This window comes from Chamaea fasciata, unplaced genomic scaffold, assembly GCF_029207755.1.
Source record: "Chamaea fasciata isolate MVZ Bird 193981 ecotype frontalis unplaced genomic scaffold, bChaFas1.0.hap1 SCAF_9, whole genome shotgun sequence".
In the NCBI taxonomy this organism is placed as follows: Eukaryota; Metazoa; Chordata; class Aves; order Passeriformes; family Sylviidae; genus Chamaea; species Chamaea fasciata.
In genome coordinates this window covers 13,434,663-13,453,945 of record NW_027094094.1, presented here as the reverse complement: position 1 = coordinate 13,453,945, position 19,283 = coordinate 13,434,663, and the positions used below count along the sequence as shown (strand labels likewise).

At 52.1% G+C, this 19,283-nt stretch overlaps 1 protein-coding gene across 3 annotated transcripts; it reads left to right on the top strand.

The window, feature by feature from the left end:
- Positions 1 to 573: 573 nt before the first annotated feature.
- On the top strand, positions 574 to 11,060 carry FGF8 (fibroblast growth factor 8). Of its 3 annotated transcripts, none has more exons than XM_066191052.1 (6): positions 574 to 863; positions 1,524 to 1,644; positions 1,729 to 1,765; positions 3,835 to 4,015; positions 8,266 to 8,372; positions 9,267 to 11,060. In XM_066191052.1, the coding sequence occupies exons 2-6, from the start codon at positions 1,613 to 1,615 to the stop codon at positions 9,552 to 9,554; spliced, it is 645 nt and encodes a 214-aa protein (XP_066047149.1). In that variant the 5' UTR covers positions 574 to 863; positions 1,524 to 1,612; the 3' UTR covers positions 9,555 to 11,060. The 3 variants fall into 3 exon arrangements, with proteins under 3 accessions (XP_066047149.1, XP_066047150.1, XP_066047148.1); XM_066191053.1 differs by having other exon boundaries at positions 1,511 to 1,644; positions 3,868 to 4,015; XM_066191051.1 differs by having other exon boundaries at positions 1,511 to 1,644.
- Positions 11,061 to 19,283: the final 8,223 nt, after the last annotated feature.

Here is a 19,283-nt window from a genome sequence, read left to right as displayed (position 1 = left end):
GGGGAGGGGTGTTAGTGCACTTGTGTCTAGGGCTGTTGGGTGCCTGAGCAAGGGGGAAGGTGCACAAGCTGGGTGTCAATGTGCATGTGAGAGGGAGAGAACCGTCCTGTGGCTGCAGCTAGTGTGATTGTGTGTGAGGCAGAGGGTTGTATTTTGCGGGCAGGGGTAAACAAAGCAAAGCGTGAGTAACTGTGCTGGGGTTGCAGAGTGTGTGAGGGGTGCAAGTGAGAAGGAGGGGAGCTCACGGGGAAGGCTGCACGCATGTGCCGGCTGGGTGCGTGTGAAAGGGACTGTGTGCAGCCTGCGTGCGTGAGGGCTGCGTGCATGGATGTGCGTGTGCAGGAGGGCTGTACAGGCGTGTGCGGGGCTGTGTGTGTGTGCGGGCGGGCCATGCACGCCTGTGTGTGTGTGTGGGTGTGCTTGTGCGGCGGGGCAGCCGCCGCGCTGTCACTCAGGGGCGGCTGACAGGAGCTGCCTCTCCAGCGGCGGCAGATAGCGCTGATTGCTGATTCGAGGAAGCAAAATAGCAATTGTAATTATGGGCTCTGATAAGATAAAGGAGGGCGCGGGGAGCGCGGGGACCGGCAGCGGGGCACGGCCGGCAAATTAGCAGCTGTCACTCAGAGTCGAGCAGGCGGCGCCGGCCCCGGCCAGGTACCGGCCCCGGGGGCCGCCCGCCGCAGCCCCGCCGCAGCCCCCGCCCCGGTGCGCAACAGGTGGCGGGGCCGGGAGGGCCGGGGCTCGCCGGAACAATGCAGCCCTCGGCGGCCCTGCCCGGGCTGCGGGGCTGAGCCCCGTCCCGCCGCCGCCCGGCCCCATGGCCCCGCAGCCCCGGCCCTGAGGGCGCTCGCCCGCTTCACAAGGTAAGCGCCCGGCGGGGATGCTCGCGAAGAAAGCGGGGGTGTCCCGCTCCCCACCCCGCTTGCGGAATTTGCTCAGCTTCACTCCTTCTCGAAACTCCGGCCCCCTCCATCCCCCTCCTCCGGTAATCCTTTTAATGTCTGGCACGTCCCGGGAGGGCTCGCCCGCCCGCTCCCAATCCACAACGCGCCCGCGGAGCGGCGAACCCCCAGCGGGGGGAACCGCGTCCCCGACCCACCCTCCGAGCCCTTAAACCCCGTTTTACGGATGGGGAAACTGAGGCACGGGGTGGGGAGGCAGTCCCGCCGGCGACTGTCCGTGGAGCCCGGCCCTTAGCGGCAGCCCCAAGCCCCGGCGACACCTGGCCCGCCGCTCGCTCCGCTTCGGCAGGTACCGCCGGGGCCGGGAGGGGAGCGGGGGTCCGGCCGGGCTTCCCCCGCGGCAGCTGCCGTCCCCGGCCGCGCCCGCCCCCGCCGCCGGGGTTGCGGGTCGGCTTCGCCTCCCGAGGAGGCAGCGGGGCCGCGGAGCGGGGCGGGGGGCTCCCCGCGGCAGGGACCGCCGGCCGAGCGCCCCGGGAGCTGGGCGGGCGGTGGGGCCGCCGGGCCTTTCCCCTCTGTAGCCGCTTGTGCCCTCCTTTCTTTGGGGCGAGGACGTGCCGGCAGGGCGAGAGGAACCGAGGAGCTGAGACAGCGCCGCGCCCCCCGGGCGCTCCCCGTCGCCGCCGGGCCCCCGGCCCCGCATCGGCGCCGCGATGGACCCCTGTTCTTCGCTCTTCAGCTACGTGTGAGTACCGGCAGCCCCAGCCCTCCCGCTCCACGCCCGCAGCCCCCCCGGCTCACACCTCTCTCCCGCTTTTCCCCCTGCCAGGTTAATGCACTTGTTCGTCCTCTGCCTGCAAGCCCAGGTAAGTGCCCGCTGGGCTGCCCGGCTTTGTTCGCCCCACGGGGATGGGGGCTGCCCCGCCGCCGCCGAGCGGCTCGGCTGGGAGGGAGACAGGGTAGAGGAGCGCTTTGAAACCCGGGAGACAGAAGTTGCCTGGTTGTGAAAAGCCGGAGCCGAGGCGGACCCTACCTTTCTCGGGATGCAAGATAAGGTGCGGGGGACTCCGGCTGCGAGGCAGGGAGTACCGGGATTTCAAGGAAATACGCAGAGTTATCTTAAAGCAGTTTTAATTCTCGTCCCCCCTATCTCTGATTACGCTGTGGACACCCTCATCCCTCTGCGCCGTTTTTTGTTTTTTTTTTTTCCCCTCCTATATTGCTTCATCCAAAAAAGTAAAGAAGAATTAAAAAGAGGACAAGGAACCCTGAAAAAGCCTTATTAAAAAGCGCAGGTTTTGATTCAGCTTAAAAGCGTCAGATTTTAGCATCGCTGGTTTGTATCGGCAGAGACAGAAGTGACATGAATAGATTAAACATCCCAGTCAGAGCTTGTGCAACACCCGCATACCAGCAGGAACTCGTCGCTGGGAGCGGTGCGCCTCCAAACCGGCGTGAAGCCCCCCTTCCCCCTGAGATCACAGGTGCAGAAGCTTTGTTTAAAATGCCCTTTATGCTACTTTTTAAAATTATTGTTATTTTCCTGGAAGCTTGGGGGGGAAAAATGGAGTTTCCAGCTGAAAAGTAAAGGGAACAGAGCACTGGGATTGTGCAGTTGTATAAAAACATAGCTGTAATATTTTGGAGAATGAGATGGAGACCAAATAGCAGCATGGCTAATGACCTCTCCTCCACATGGTACCCTCATCAGAGCTGGAGAGAGAATCCTGCTGCATTATCCAAAACCCGTCTATAGGAAACACACATGCACAGGCAGAAGCTGAGGGAGAGAGATGACATTGTCAAGGGGAGATATCTCTATAAAGCTGGCTTTGGGAGAGCAGCGGCTTTTGCTTTTATTGTGGTTTTCTGTTGTTGTTTAAGACAGGAGGAAATCTTCCCATTTGATGTGGGGGTGGTGGGGGGTAGCCCCAGCCTTCTGATGTTGAAAGGAGCGATCTCCTAACATTTGCTCAGAATACATCTTTATAAATGTCAGGGAGCAGCGAAACTTTCCAGACTTAAAAGAGGGATTTGAGACGAGGGGGGAAAATGATTTCTGTGCCAGCTTGCAAGCCAGGGCTGAGGGGGGAGAAGGTTTGGCCGCTCATGAAAATCATTTAAAGCCCAGGAGCAGCAGTGTCGGGTCTGGAGAGGATGGGCTCAGCTGTGGCTCCGGGACTAAAGGGCTTGGTGGGCTGGGGCTGGGGACGTGCCGGCACCAAACAGCTGACTGGGGTTGAGGGCTGTGTTTGCTCCGGTAGCATGTTGGTATCCTTGGGTGGTTATACCACTAAATACCTGCACTGGGGTATGGTTTTCTTATAATTCTTATGCCTCATAGTTCTACCATCTCTGTGGATTTTGTGTTTGAAGTACTTAATAAGTGTGGGGTACTTGGGAGTAAATAAAGAGCCAGAGACCCAGAGGCAGGTAGCTGTTGAAACTGTTGGGGTGTGTGGCCGGGGCAGCTGGAGCAGTAGTATGCTCCTGCAGAGGTGAGAGAGGTGTGGGATGAAAGCATCAGCTCTTCGAGAGGGCAACATAGTGCCATCCTGCACGTTGCACCTCGATCCCCTCCAGCTCCCAGCCTTGATGCCCATCTCAAGGTACCCCAGTGCCAGCCAGGACCCACTGAGTCCTGGAGGGGCTCTGGGGTCCCCAAGCTCTGTTCTACTGCCGAGCTACCCACAACTCTGCTTAGGGCATGTCTGGAGAGGGCACAGTTCTGTATAGGGCTCTGATCACTGTGTCCTGGAACTTAATACTCCTTCTCCTGGAGGGACTTTGATGGCACAGGAGGCACCGCCGTGGTCCTGGCTCCTGGCCTCCCCGCAAAGCCCAGCTGGAGGCTGGCGATCTCGGCTCAGCCCATTTGCCCCGCTGAGGAGTAGAGATTATAATGGTGTGTTGTATATTTTTTAATTTCCTAAAGGTAACTGTTCAGTCCCCACCTAATTTTACACAGCATGTGAGGGAGCAGAGCCTGGTGACAGATCAGCTCAGCCGGCGGCTTGTCCGTACCTACCAGCTGTACAGCCGGACCAGCGGGAAACATGTGCAGATCTTGGACAACAAGAAAATCAATGCGATGGCAGAGGATGGGGATGTGCACGGTAAGGACACACGATGTGGGCAGGCGAGGGGGGAGCTGGGGAGGTGTTCGCAGCCTGGCGTGGCGATTGATGATTTCCGTCCTGTTTGTTAGCCAGAAATCGTTAAAATCGTTCGGCTTGTGGGGGCTTGTAAAAGGAGAACATAGGGATCAGTAATCAGCAGCTGTGTGATTCAAGGTGAGGGCAGGTTCCCTGCACCAAGGGAGGGGACCAGTTCTTGAAGGATAGGCTCTGCTTCGTTCCTTTTAATTCTTGGTTTACACCTGACTCGGAGGGCTTGGGGCTGTGGCATCCTGAGCATCATCAGACGTTTCATCCCGGGTCTTTGCAAGGATGGAAATCCCTGAGACTTCCTTTTGAAACAGAAAAGGAAAGTAAATTTGAAAAAGAAGAGGCAGGGAGGAGAAAGGGGAAATGACTGCTTTGGGAGCCTTCCCTGAACTAGGCTTGTCTAAAGTGGCATTTTCCTGTACCATCCCTTCCTTCTCAAAACAAATCCTGAGCAGAGGGTCAGCAAGGCAGTCAGCTGCAGGCAAAGATGCTGCGGCATCTCCAGGGACAAAACAGGGACTCTGCAAGCCTGAGAGCCTGTGCTCTGCCACAGTTCCTCTGCACCGTCCTGGCACCTCCTCCCCAAAACCTCCACCCTCTCTGGGGCAAGGGGACCAGTCCCTCTGCTGGGGACTCCCGAAGCCCAAATACTTTGATCGTGTGAGTTACTGACATATTGAGATGGTCAAACACAGCACAGGGGTCAGTGGGGCCAGCGAGCCCCAGCACCGCTGCGGGGCCGGCTGTGGGGGGCCTGATCCTGCATCCAGGGCAGGGAAGTGCCTGCGCTCCTGTGCATTGTACATAGGTATCACAACTGTTTTTCTTTGGTGTTAGCTGCAACTTCCCTTCTTGCTTGGGTAGATTAGTAGAAACAAATTTTTTTTAACCTTTGTAGGTTTTGTGGGCTTCTTCCTTCATTTTGCTTTGGCTGAAAATTTCACGCTGGACATTATCAGTACAAGTACAGTGCAGGTTCCACGCGATGTTGCATACATCCAGAATTAATCTTGCAAATGAATTATTCCCATCCTGGAGCAGCTCTAGCTTGAAAGGGCAGTAGCTAATTTCTGAAGTAAGGAAAAAAAAGAAAATCCCATCTTGTTTTAGACATCTAACGCCTGGATTTTAAAAAACAGTTGCTGCATATTTAAATAACAACCAGGTTTAAATACGGCCAGAGGGAGGGGACTGGTGGTGGCTTGAAAAACTCTATTAAAATGTAATAAAAAAAGGTTAAGCATTTGAAGAGCTAAGGAGGAAAATGAAGACTGATCTAAACCAGAAAGAGAACAAGCAGTTTTTCAGATGTAAAGTTTTAAAAGAGTTGCAAGTCTGTAAATGTTAAAATAGAGGTTCAGGATTGTTCTGTATGAATCTCTAGGGAGGCCCCCATGTCTGGAAGAACTATTAAAACGCTTCTTACTTTCACCTTTTTTAACATTTCCTGAATACTTTCTCCTCTTCGCAGTCCAGTTGGGGGATCAAGTGTGTCTCGCTGCATTTTTTCAGCATTTACGTAGCCACTTTCCCTTCAAAGTTTGAGCATGAAACATAATTTTACTGGGATAAATCTGTCACTTAAATGAAAGAATAGAGTTGAAAATGTTAAGTCTCCCCCCTCCCCAAAAGAGGGAGGGAAAAAAAAAGGACTCCCCCCAAATGTTATTTAGAAATCCAGTTTTGTGGCAAAGATCCCCCCTCCCCAAGCCCTTCTTTCTGCCTCTATTTTTTTTTTTTGTCTCATTTTTTGGGGGTGGGTGTGTAAAAGGGGTTGATTTATTTTTGCTGATGACCCCTTTCCCCACGCTGACATTTTTACAGCCGACTTAACATTGAGTCTGGCGTTTTCAGTTATTTGTCTTAATTGTCAATATTTGATTGACTTTTTTTAATTCTAAGGGAAGGCGGCCGGCCGGTGCAGCCCAGCTTGTCCCTCCCAGGCTGTGCCTGCCACCAAGAAAGCCACTGCCAGCTGCAGCTTGGACTCGACCCCACGAGTGGCTGGAGACACCAGCACAGCTCTCTGCCCAGTTGCTGGCTGTTTTTCTGTGCCCAGGATTTTCTGTTGGTTGGGGCTGGAGTTTGCAGGGTTCACGAGCTGCCTGCAAGGGTCTAGGGGTGCAAGTCCCTGGGGCCAGGTTGTCTTCATCCTCTGTGGATAAGGGGGCTGGAGTGACACATGGGCTGGGCTCGTGCAGGGCAGCAAGCCCGTCTGGTGGCTGTAAATCACAGCTGCCCTTTGGGGAAAAAAATAAAAAAAAAGTCCAAAAGAGAAGCAATGTGCATCTTTAAAGCAGGGTTTTGTGCTCGCTGGGGCCAAGGCCTCCCCACTCCCTCCCTCTTTCCCTCTTCATCCACCCTTCCCTGCCTCCCGCTCTTTCTGTCTCTCAGAGAGAAAAATCAATTCTCCTCAAACCTTTTACTGCCTCCAAGATCAATTCCACCCCTTTCCCCAATATAGATAAATAGGGAGTCACTGTCTCAGGGCTTTGTTTGCAGAGTGCCATCGCTCCCGTGGGTGATTTTGGGGATGCTAGGTGCTTGTCAGGCTCTAGGCATTGATCAGCACAGCCTGGAGTTTTCTCTTCCCAAATTTCTTGTCTCCAAGTTCAATCTGTGCCTGCCTAGGAGTAGGGGGATGTGAGTGCATGGTAGCTTGGGGACAAGAGGTGCTGCAGGGTGATATTGACAGGAGGGGGTGCCTGCATGCACATCAAGCTTGGCCTGCCTAACAGCACCAAATCAGTTGGCCTCAGCAAATTTGGGGATGATCCTTCCCATTGATCTATTCAGCGGCTGCCAGCACTGCCTGCTTGCTGTCCCCACGCTTGGTGCCATTGACCTCAGCAGCATCCATCCTAAGAGGGATGCAAGGTTGAGGCACTGCAGAGACACAAAGGCCATTTGCCCCTAGCCCAGAGTGTGATTTAGGCTCAGTTTATCTTGTGTGTGCACCTACAGCCTCTTTCTGCAGTTCAAAGCATCCTCCTGCAGAGCCTCCCACTCCAGAGCCACATCACTGCCCTCACTGGTGCTCGCTGGAGGCTGGGCATCCCGGGGTAGAGATGTGCAAGCTGCAGTGAGCCACAGTCCTGAGAAACTGAGCAGCCCTTGTGCAGGGATCAGGGAAGATAAAAAGGCATCGATGGACTTAAACCCATAATAAGAGTGTGGGCTTGGAACCTTTGTGGCCTGTCCTCTAATTGCCTTGTTGGATAGTGCTTACTGTACTATGGGCTGATGCTGGACAAGAGGTAATGGGACAGTCACAGTTGGCTTTTCAGCATCATGGGGAATTCTTTGGTGCTTGGAATAGCACAGACCTTTTGAGGTGCAAACAGGTAGCCACCATCCCCATCGGGCCTTGCTCTGGGGACAGCAGCTGCAGGATGGGGAAGAAGGATGTCCTGTCCCCATCCTCCCCCTTCCCTGGGGATGGATGGGCTTTGGGGCTTGGATTCCCAGGGTGAAGGCAGGGAGGGAAGGTGACAGGTCTATTTATAGGCGGCCCATCGACCCAGCGATTTGCATAGCTCCTTCGGAAGTCGATCGATGCCTCCATTAAAAAACTGAGACCAAATCAATACGCCCTCTCGACTCGTGCAAAGGTGAAAGGCATTAAAAGGGTGGCTGTACCCTTCACGCCTCCCCTGCCAGCTGCAAAGTCACTGCTCCTCCTGCAGCCCTGGCCTGGCAGAGGGACATGGAGCAGTGTCCCCTGGGCTGAGGACAGCTGGCAGCACACTGTGCACTTCCAGAAGGTGCCTGTCTAGTTCTTGCCCGCAGGCACACCCAGGCTTGCCTCAGTTTGCAGGTCTGCTGCCTTGGTCTCTGCCAACCAGCGTGTGCCCTGCTCACTGCCCTGCCTCCATCTGGGACACCTCTGTGGCACCTGAACCACTGAGCCCCGTGGAGCTGGATAAAACAGAGCTACTCCCCATCCAGCGCAGCTTAAGGTGGCAAAGGGACATGTCCAAGGTCATGCAGGGACATAGGGGCAAGTTAAATGTGGGGGGGGCAGGCTGTATCTTAACCTCATGTGCTGATTTTAGGGCTCTCTCTGGCCCAGTTGCCAGAGATGATGTGCCTGCAGTGCCCAGCATCAGGGTGCATTGTTGGGGTGTCCGCACCCGTGCCAGCCCTATCCCACACTCCCTGTGACCGACCTCCCTCTCTCCCCCTGCTGCTCTCCCCAGCCAAGCTCATCGTGGAGACAGACACCTTTGGGAGCCGCGTGCGTATCAAGGGGGCAGCCACAGGTTTCTACATCTGCATGAACAAGAAGGGGAAGCTGATTGGCAAGGTAGGGTGCAAGGGTGTGGGCAAGGCAGGGAACTGTCGGGGACCTGGAGAAGGGACTGTCAGGAGTGGAGCTCTGCCTTTTGGGGGCAGGGGGACAAGCCATCCTGCAGCCTGAGGGGGAGCAAGAGAGGTGGGCGGGTGCCGTGTGGGGCACATTCCTTCTATCTCTCCGAACAAATAGGCGGATTGCTGGTCTATTCTCCACGATTACATGGTACAAGTGCCAGGAATGTTAAGATGCTCCATGGGGCTGGCCCCAAGGCCAGACTGCACCACCCGCTGGTTTGTCAAGCAGCTTCTGTGCCTTGATGCCCCTTCCTGTGGCGGCAGGGCTGGACATGCAAAATCCCTCCAGAACAGTGATTATCTGCAAGGATTTTCCATGGCAGCTGCTTCCTGGGGGCTGCCCTATGTGGGCCCCTCACTAGTCCTGCTACTGCCCATAATGGGGGAGCTCAGTTCCTGGCTACCCCATGCTCCCCCCACCACCTGCATCTGTGGGCACCATCACCAGTGACCTCATGTCGCTTCTCCTGCCACTTGATGTTCTTTGATGCCCCTCCTATATTAAAGACCCTAGGGGGACAGGATGGGTGGGAGAATTGAGATATGAAGAGTTTGCTTATGGTTATATCTAGGCACAGATGGAGGGAAAAGTTCCCGTGTGAGTGTGGTGGAAATTAACGCTGGGACCAGCAGCACTGGTACGTGAGCAGTACTGCTCTCTGTGACTTGTTAAGGAAAAACGCATTTTGGGCATTTCTGACTTGTGACAGAAGTGAGCTTTTGGTTGCCCACAAGCTCTGCCACAGCAATCAGTCCAGTGTGGGGCAGTGAGAAGCAGCCCTCTTGAGCAAGCCTGTTGCTTTAATCTCTGCTCCTGTCCCCTTCTCAGAGCAACGGCAAAGGCAAGGACTGTGTCTTCACGGAGATCGTGCTGGAGAACAACTACACGGCGCTGCAGAACGCCAAGTACGAGGGCTGGTACATGGCCTTCACCCGCAAGGGCCGCCCGCGCAAGGGCTCCAAGACCCGGCAGCACCAGCGCGAGGTGCATTTCATGAAGAGGCTTCCCAAGGGCCACCAGACCACCGAGCCCCACAGACGCTTCGAGTTCCTCAACTACCCCTTCAACCGGAGAAGTAAAAGGACTAGAAACTCCAGCTCTAGAGCGGGCCCTTGATGTGCCTGCCCCTGCCCCCTCTGCCTGCATCTCTCCTGGAGGATGCTCCTCTGAGCTTGGTGGACTATATGTAGAGACTTTCCCATATGGGTGTTAAACAAAACAAAAGATTAAAAAAAAAAAAGGGAGGGGGGAGGATAAAAAAAAAATTACCTGCTCTAGTTGTTGGTATGTTTTGGGGGGGGGTGTTTGGTTTTTACAAAAGAAAAAAAAAGAGGAAAAAAATGAGAGAGGCTCTATTTTTGTACTCCAGCTTTAAAAGTAATGAAACATTCAAAGACTGGTGAAGGGAGAAGAGCCCTTCACTTAGAAATGTTCTAGTCTGTTTGGGGTTGTGCTTTATTTTGTAATTTTTTTTTGTAGCTCTAGAGGGAAAGGAGTTTAAAAATTGTGTTTAAAACAAACAAGCAAAAAACCATGGAAATCCAAATCTGGAAGCAATGTGCTACTTAAATGAACTGAACTCATGCTATGCTTGCTGGAGAAGATGGAGAGGCTGGAAAACAGCAAAAAGGAGGGGATTTATTTTGGAGGTGGTTGGAGGCCTCCTAGGTGGTTTTAGCAGCCTGGGTGATGTGGGGACACTGCCAATGGGGGCTGACTGTGACGCCTGGGGTGAGGACCACTGGATGCTGTCTTTCCTTGGATGTGCCTGCTTCTTTGGCTGAGCAAGGGGTTGCTGGAAGTCGCATCCTTCTGAGAATGCTGCTGGCTTCACAACTCTCAACTTTTTTTCTCAGGAGGGGACTGGGTGATGGATTCCCCAGAGAAAGTCCTGAATTGACTTGGTACCTCTTACCCATGGGAGCATCTTTGGCATTTGGTTTGTTTGAAAGTACTAAGGTACAGCTGCTGTGGAGCAGGCTGATAACTGGTATTATTTTTTTCCCCATGTGGAAAATGTGAACTTCTCACCAAAAATTGATATTTTTTTCTGTCTATATTTTTTTATGAGATGCAAGTTTTCATCCATGAAATTAAACAAAGTTTACAAATTATTGTGGAGCCATTTCAGGCTGTTTTGTTGTGATATTCAGTATCTTGTCATAATAGTTGGTGCTTCCATTGCCAACCATCTCTTCCAGGTTTCTTCTTTGATGAGAAATACTGCGGCCCTTGCCCTCCTAGGAAAGGAGTGGGTTTCTTTCAAAATTTGTGTTGACAGAATCCCAATTTTATGTTTCTAAGAAAAAAAAAATAAACAACCCAAAGGAAACATCAAATCTCTTGAGTGAACATCCTCAGCCAGCCCTGCTCTGCACATGCTGCCCTGGGACTGTGACTCTCTCCAAAGGGTTAAACCAATTATTCTTCATGGGGAGGGCAAACAAAGACACTGGATAGGAGCCAGAACCAGGGGTGAATTTTCGTTCAAAATTTTTTGATTGTTTGAGGTTTTTCCTGTTTCCTTGAGGATTTTTGTTTTGTTTTGGTTGTGTACAAATTGAATATGAAATGATTGAAATATTTATTTAATATGTGCATTAAAAATTTGTATTAGTCTAACTGAGCCTGATGCTTTCCAGGGAGGGGTTGGGGCTGGACAGACATACTGGAGAGGGACGAAAGAGGATAGATGGCAGTGAGGTGCAGGATGGGGCTGAGGCTGCTGGTTTGTGCAATTTCCTTCCCAAGGGAACAGCTGTGGAAAGTGGGAGACTGCCCCAAGATTTTTGACCAGATAAGTCTTGTGGAAATCACGGTTTTCCTTGCAGCAAATTCCAGGTTTAATGTGCAGATGCCACCTTCTTGACAAGTGGGAACAAGGCACACTGCAGGTTGAATGGGGACCTAGTGCAACGGAGCCTTGACCTTTCAAGGATGGGATGAAACTTTCCTAGAGAACGCTGGTATTTGCTCCTCTCTTACCCCAAAACGTCTTGGGGGCTTTGCAAAATGAGCTGTTGCATCTCCTTCAGAGAATGCTCAACCCTGCTGCAGTGCTGGGTCTTGCTTACAGGAGCTGATCAGGGATTCAGGCATGGAGTGGTTCTAAGGTATGGACGCATGCAAGAATAAAACTGTGAAATATGTTAAACTGCAAAAGTGTAGCAGCCCTGCAGAGTGAGTCTCACCATCACTGGTGCCCGCCCTGGTTTGTTGCAATGCTCATGGGGTGCCTGTGACATCACTTAGTGCTCATGCTGAGACTGATCTGTGGGTGCCAGGCTGAACTTTCCCCTGGCTGACACAGCAGCCTAGGCTGAGATGGCAGTATTTGTCAATCAAGGAGAGAAAAGAAGGGGCTGAGCACTTGGCCGTGCTCTGCACCTGAGAATTGCTGCTGCTGCTGCATCACAGAGATCAGAGATGTTGCTTGAGCCACAGGACAGCATGGATGGCTTTTGTCTAACTGCTCCTGGAGGGGACCCAAGGGCTGCAGAAGCCTGAGGATGACAGCTGGGGCGAGACTTTGTTGTGATTTACAGACTACAGGAATTAAAAGTGAATTGCTCCCGGCCTTTCCCCAGGCAGAGATGGTGTTTGATAGTCCTTAATGGTTGCTTTTCTTCCTTTAATTTGTCTGACTGCTTTTCCTAATGGCTTTGTGAGCAAGAGTGAATTGGTGCCAGGTGCCTGCTTCAGGTAAGGGTAGCAGAGGCACAGGACTGGCTCCATGCCTCCTGTCTTGATTCAAATGCCCCAGCTGTGGTAGGGAAGGGCATGGTGTAGGTGCTCAGTCTCCAGTAAGGCTATCCGCCCATCCCTGCCATCCTGGGATGCAGCCAAGCCCTGGAGCAGTGGGCAGCCAGCACTCCGGGGTTTGAGGTGGGTAAGGACACTCCTGTGCCCCGGTACAGCTCTGTACCACATTAGCCCTCAAATCCTGCTGTCTGCTCTGCCAGAGTGAAAAGCACCCAGGCCTGGCCTCTGGGAAGGGATTCCCAGCTCACTTGGTCCATGGCTAGTCAGCCACTGCCCATTAAAGTGCTTTTGGGTGGCCGTGGAGCACTATAGCTTGAGATTTTTTTGTTGTTTGAATTTGTCTAACTTTAGCTCCTAGTCAACAAAGGTTGTTTCACCATTGCTTGGAAGATTAAAGAGCCCAATTCTAGTAAGTTAATGAGTAAGTGCATTAATTAATGGTTCCTCATATCCTGTCTCTGCACTGATACCACTTAGTCCTTGGTAAGTCTGGAGGATCTCATGGTCTTCATGGGCCCTGCAGGGTGCTGTGCACATGGTCCCCAGGGCTGGTGGCTTCCACCAGCCATACAGGGAGGTGGGGACAGTCCCTGGTGATACCTGCTGTTCCTCCACAGTTACAGGAATCCTGGCTGCTATTTGAATGCACAGGGTCAATCATCAACCTAAGAATCTGGGACTTCTCCTTTTTCCTTCTTCATCGGCAGGTGTATGAACCAAGCTGGAGAATCAGCCATCCAAAGGCCCTGGGGACTGCAGAATGCTGAGATGGGGCTGGATGCAGGAGAGGGCTGGCGACAGGGGGCTTTGGAGATGGGTGTTTGCTTCTGTTAGCTCATGCTGTTAGTGTGGGTGTTTTGGGCAGAAACCCCTGCTTTGACCTAGCAAAGTCCTTGTGGTGGGCATGTGCCTGTTCTTAATGCCACCATCCCCAGTGTCACCCTGCAGCCCCCTCACTGCCACCAGCTGGCTGGAGAGGGGTGGCAGATGAAGCAGGAGAGGAGCCTTGCTGCCCTGGCTGTTGGAGCAGGGCTGATGGCCTCATCCTGAGCTCCAAGCAGTGGTGTGTGTGTGTCCCTGCCTGGACAGGGCTTCACCGTGTGGTGCCATCCAGACACAGGGACAAGGCTGGAGCTAGGCAACGTTTGGGAGACTCTGCCTTGCCAGATCACAGAGAAGCCCACCTGGTCCAGCCAGCTAACACAGGGTAAGAAGTAAATGTGGGGTGAACATGCCAGGGCAACACCAGGCAGAAGAAAGAGCTGTTTTCAGATTAAATGCTGCTGTTGCCCAGAGAATTTGTGGGCGCTCCCCAGGCCAGGTTGGATGGGGTGTTGAGCAATCTGATCTAGGGGAAGGTACCCCTGTTCATGGCAGGACATTTGCAACTAAATGACCTTTAAAGTCCCTTCCAATCCAAACCATTCTGTCATTCTATGGTAGAGAAACAGAGTAGACAGGCAGCAATAAATTGAAGTGGCAAGAAAAGGGGCATGTGCTGTCTGAGCAGGGGCTGCACTAGGGCTTTATCAACCAAACCCCAAACCTTTTGGCACATTCTGCCTCTGCTCCCACCCCTTCTCTCAGTTTACAGCTTTTCCACCAGGTCTGCTTGGATATGGGTGTGCACTGAGCTGGGTGGGCTGTAGGATGCTGTGGCAGGGCTGGGGCTTGCCCAGGCTCCCTTAGGCAGGCTCTAGCTTGGGAAGGACGACTGGGCTGTTTGTTTATTGCATCAGGCTCAGCTTTCAAACATTTCCCTGCCACCCCCCTCCCCCTCCTTTAATTAATTCTGGGTAAGAAGTTCTGGCTTTATTGTGCCACCGAACTGAGGGCTCCCTGTGGGAAAAGTCACACCTTCTGAACAGCTTCTGATACCATGCAAATGAAGGACAAGTCCAGGAAACGCTTTCATCTCAGACCTGTCCAGCCCCCTGCCCATTAATTACACACATTTCATTTGTGTGAGAGCAATTCCTCTTGGGGAGGGGGTGGGGGGTGGCTGCAGCTTGTGGATCATCTCAGCCCCCCTCTCTAAAGACTCCTCCTTGGAAGGGATTTATAGCCAGAAATGGGGATGCTCAGGGACTCAGTGGGGGATCTCATATTTTGGCCACTCCAAACCAAACTGGCTTGTTGGTGGGCTGTATCCTGCCAATGGGGAGGGCTCAGCATTGCTCCATGTCCTGCTCCATACCAGCAAGCCCTGGCTGTGGAGCCAAGTGGAGCAGAGGGAGACACAAGGTTGAGCAGAAATGAGCTCAGTGCTGTCACCAGGGAATGGCCCTCCAGGGGCAGGAGCTCACGAGATAGATTACTTTGGGCAGGGTGGCCGCAAAATGAGTCTCACATATGGAAACACCCTTCTGTGCTGCAACAGCACTCAACATGTTTTGAGGGACAGCACCATACTCTGACAGGACACAAAATCTTCTTGGCCAGAGGTAGACCAGACCTGATGCTCCTTTTGAGCCTTGGTCCCTGTCTGCTCCTCTCCTTTCCACACAGCTCATCAGACCACAGGGTGCAGCCAAAGGCAGCTCCAGGCTGGTTCCTGTTTTCCCGAGTCTGATGGGGAGTCTCGGGTCCAGACCCTGGAGAAGGTGCAGAGAGAGGGGATGTGGAGTACAGTTGATTTTCACAGCCAGTTTCCTGGCCATAGTAATAACACTTAGCACTTCTGTAGCACCTGGGATGCTCCAAGCACCTACACATATGCTCCTCATTAACCACTCTGCTTCCCATTTGCAGCGTTTCTGCCCCCTCCCCACGCATGCCTACAGCACTCACTTCTCCCTTAGAAATGGGGCTGCTCTCCAGTTCTGGTGGCTTTGTTGCCGAAGACCTTTGATGGCTAAGTTTGCTCTTTGCCTTCCTCCTGGACAAGGATGTACTGTGATATCTGCTATTGGCTAGCCATGGGCCCAGGGAGACATGGCCCAGTGGCTTGGTGCACCAGAGGAGCTCTTGGAGGGATATTCGAGACTGGGCTAATGGGAACCTACAGCCTTTGCAGGGTCAAAGTCAGCATGAAATTGGTGCCAGGCTCCAGCAAAACTTCTTGTCCACCCACTGGCCGTGCAGTGCATCAGCTGCAGGATAAGAGAGGGCTCGCGTGTGGATTGGTTGAACGTTACAGCTGTTACTCCAGGTTGCCTAATGGCCCAGGTACTGTGCAATGAAATGCACTTCAGATTTGCTGCTCTGGGAGCAGAGGGGATGTTCTTGGGCTTCACGTGACTTACAGCATCTCTTCTATATTCATAGTAGCTGTAACACTGGAATGTCCCTCCAGGCTGTGTGGTGTCCAAGGTAAAATCTGTGGCTACATAGTCCTGGATCAGAGGCTGGGGGAGGCTTGGCTGTGTTGGGAAGAGCCACTCCAGCCATGTTCAGGTATTATCCCTTTGCTAAGGTTGTACTGTTATTTGTGGACTGGAAATGGGATGCTGAGGGCTGTCAGAGCCTCCCCAGTTTGGTGAATGCCTGATCTGTGCCACTGCTCCCATCCAAGCCCTCTCTTCAGCCATGGAGTAACCCCTTCCAACCATGACCATGGCACTGTGAAGGGTCCTTGCTTTCTGGGCTGGCTTCTCCTCACAATATGGCCAGGAATGTTTTCTAATTTTTTACCGCTCAAACATTTATAGCAGGAGGAGAAGGAAAAAAATCCCAGCTTTGCTCTTTCTGTGATTATTTTGCAAACTCTTTCTGCTGTAGTAGTACTTCTTGGTGGCTGGAACCTCCTCTTTTATGAGATGCTCCCAGAGTAAGCAGCAGCCCTTGTCCCAAAGACATCATGTTTCCCATGGTCAACTGTAGCAGGTGCCATAAGCTGTCAAGATAGACATAAGCACAGATCTAGTTGCTTAAGCAACTAGCAAAAGAGAGTCCTGAGAAGGGATTTGAAAGAGAACTGGAAGGTGTCCCATAGCAAACATTAGGAAAACTCCAATGACAGTATTCAAAAAGAGCCTCCTGAAGCACAGGAGGCTGTGCATCCACAGAATTTTGACTACCAAGATGTGAAATGGGACTTTGAGTGCTGGCTGCGCCTGCTCAGGCCCTGGGCTGTGGCTGTGCTCCCTATCTCCCCGTGAGAAGCAGAAGCCCAGCTGGGAGCCAGCCCTTTGGTAATGGCCTGCGAATTTCCCTGGGCCCTGTTAATTGCCGCCTGGCTGCTAGTTACAACTCCAAGTCAATTGCTGGGAGTGTTGGGGCCTGCAAAACAACCCCTTGAAATCAGTTGTTAGCCCAATTAACAGCCAGTTTGGCTTTGGTTCAGGCTGTTAACCATCAAACAGCTAACTGCTGGTAATGATTGATTTCTCAGCAGTTGGGGCTGCAGTGGAGGAGCCAACCTGTGTCACAGAATGCCATTAAAACCAAAATTATGTGAATGCTTCTGGAAGCTCAGGCAAGCATTTGAGTTGTCCCATACCAGTAGAGCAGGCAATGGGATGACCAGAATTTTTATCCATTTTGATTAAAGTAGGGGTCATTGGCGTGTGTTCGAAATAAACTGGCAGACACCAGAAGAGTGCTGTCACCACGCAGTAATCCAGGAAGGCAGCCACCACTCTTTGTAGGGCAGCCATTGATACTCATGAGGCATCACGGCATTCAAGGCCACCATGGATGGGAGCTGCTCATTGTCCAGCTCTCTTCCACAGTTACTGTTCCAGCCAGCAAACCTGCACAGATTAATATATCTAGTTTGGGTGTTCAGGTGTTTCCACAAGCCATCATTTCCAACTGCACCACCAGCTGGGAGCTTGTACAGGGACAGCAGCTCCTATCAGCATATGCAAGCCTGGGATGTCTCCATATCAGCCTGTGACACTGTGCTTGCTGGAAGGCAAGGTAGACTTCTCTGCAGGTGTGAGTATCTCTACAAAAACTATAAAATACTCTTTGGGTCCCAGAGTTGAGGCAGGGTTAAGACTGCTGATCAGCTCTTCATCCATTTCCCTCCACAGTTTCAGGCCCTGGTTCTCCACTGTGCCCTGACAGGCTGGTTCAAACACATTGCTGGTGTTAGATCAAGAGCTTTTCCCCCAGGGATATTTTCCCCCTGATCAAAGTGTCTGATTCAAGCTGTAGCATGTTTGGGGAGGAGGAAGACAGCCACCTGTTAAGGAAAGACTTTGAAAATGCAGGGGATGCACTGCAGAGGTTGAAATGTGAAATGTAAGCTCCAACTCTGCAGGGTGAGGAGTGAGCACCTTGATGAACAACACTATGGTGGTTGTGCTTTTGTAGGTACTCAGGGGCTTGTGGTCCTGCCAGGGCATCCGCTCTGAAGCCTGAGCTGACTTTCTGAAGCTGGGACCTGCTGCTTTTCAGCAGGACATGTGCTCCTGAGACCAATACAGATGTTTTAAAGACCTTCCTGCAGGGTTCCTCTGAGTGCAGATCTGGTTCCCCCTGGAGCCATGCTTTTCCTGTCCCTTCACTGCAAACATGATCATCCCAGATTCCCATCAGTACATACCCTGGCATGGTGCATATTTTCTGTAATCAGCTGTATTAGATCCCTGGGCAAACGGGACAAAGTTACTTATTTCATCAGACACCTCCTAAAAGAAGCTGTGCTCTCTCGCACATTGGGATTACCTTGCCACCCATATTGGGGAGGCTGGGTTGCAGCTGAAACTCCCCCCAGTGCCAGGCAGTATGTACAGTGGGCCTCTGCATCCAGGAGATCGGTCAGGGTTTCACCTCCACTCTGTACAAGAAGAAACTGGTTCTTACAAAAGTAAAAATGAGGAGTTTTGGGAAAGCAGAAAACCTATTTTTCTCACTCATTGGGTCTGTGAGCAAATGTTTTGCAGCTTATACATTTGACTGGACTGGATTACAGCAGTCCCAGTCTGTGCATCTTCTGGGTGTCCCATTCTCCCTGAGCTGTTGCTGAACACATCCTTTCAGGTGGTGCTAATGGGTGTCTCTTGCCTGCTGGAGCTGGGTGAGCTCTGCCTGCTCAGACTTTTTGTGTACCAGAGAAGGTCAGCTATAAACAGAAATGATTGGTTTTGCTGGGGGCTCTTTTTAGACATCAAAAATGCTCCATCATCACCAGGCTGGCTTAGCTTTCAGCAGCCAATGCAAACAGAGCCAAACCCTCAGCAGAGAATTTAGCAAGAGAAGCAGCACAGACTTTCCAGGGCTGTTCTGCCAAAGTATCACATCCTCATTCCTCTTTATACTTTGTGCCACAGGAGTTGATTCTGTTCTGGGCTCTGCACAGACACAGGATGAACACAGAGGAGCTCCCAGCCAGAGCTGAAAGCAAGTGGCAGAGGCCCACTTTAGAGAAGGTTTAGGGGAAATCAGTGCACAGCAAGACTAAGACCTGAAAGAAATTCTGGCAGAGCTGCAAATCAGCTGAATCAATCTGTAAGAGGCCAAGAAAAGGTATGGCAGTGGTCCAGTGGGAGAAGCAATGCATATATGCAATAATCTGAGTTATAAATGAGGTATAAAACCACAAACCTGATCTTTTTCTAAACCTCATGTCCGATTCCTTAGCTTTGACTGAAGATTGGACTCTATCCTGAATGCTGACTGGATTTGTACATCACAGATTTCAAGGTCGTGGGGCGTATTCCAAATGTTCATCCCAGTCTTCTGCCATATTCAGATGAGAGAAACCTGCTCAGTGCCTTCTGAGTGAAAGTCACGGTTCTTACTTAAGGAACAGGAAGAAAGGATATTCTGCAGGGACCCCATATTTCAATATTCTTTGGCATTTTTGGCCTAAAATGCCTAACTTCAATTCACAGCACTTGATCTTGCCCTCTTCCAGCTTACAGGGTCATCCCACCTGACCAAGTTTCTCTAGGCAGAGCAAGCGGGTTTTCCAGGAGTCTTCGAGCTCTTGTAGGGATTTTTTTAAAGCTGATTCCCATCTGTCAATATCTCTTGTGAAGTGCAGCCAAGTGTCTTGGCCTCAGCATCTGGCGATACAGTCTGGTATTGGCTTGGTTGTGTCCAGGACCTTGAGAGGAGAAAAGATGCAGCGACCACCCACTGGGGTGATGTCTCTCTGCTCAGAGCTGGTGTTTTCCAAGAGCTTCTTGC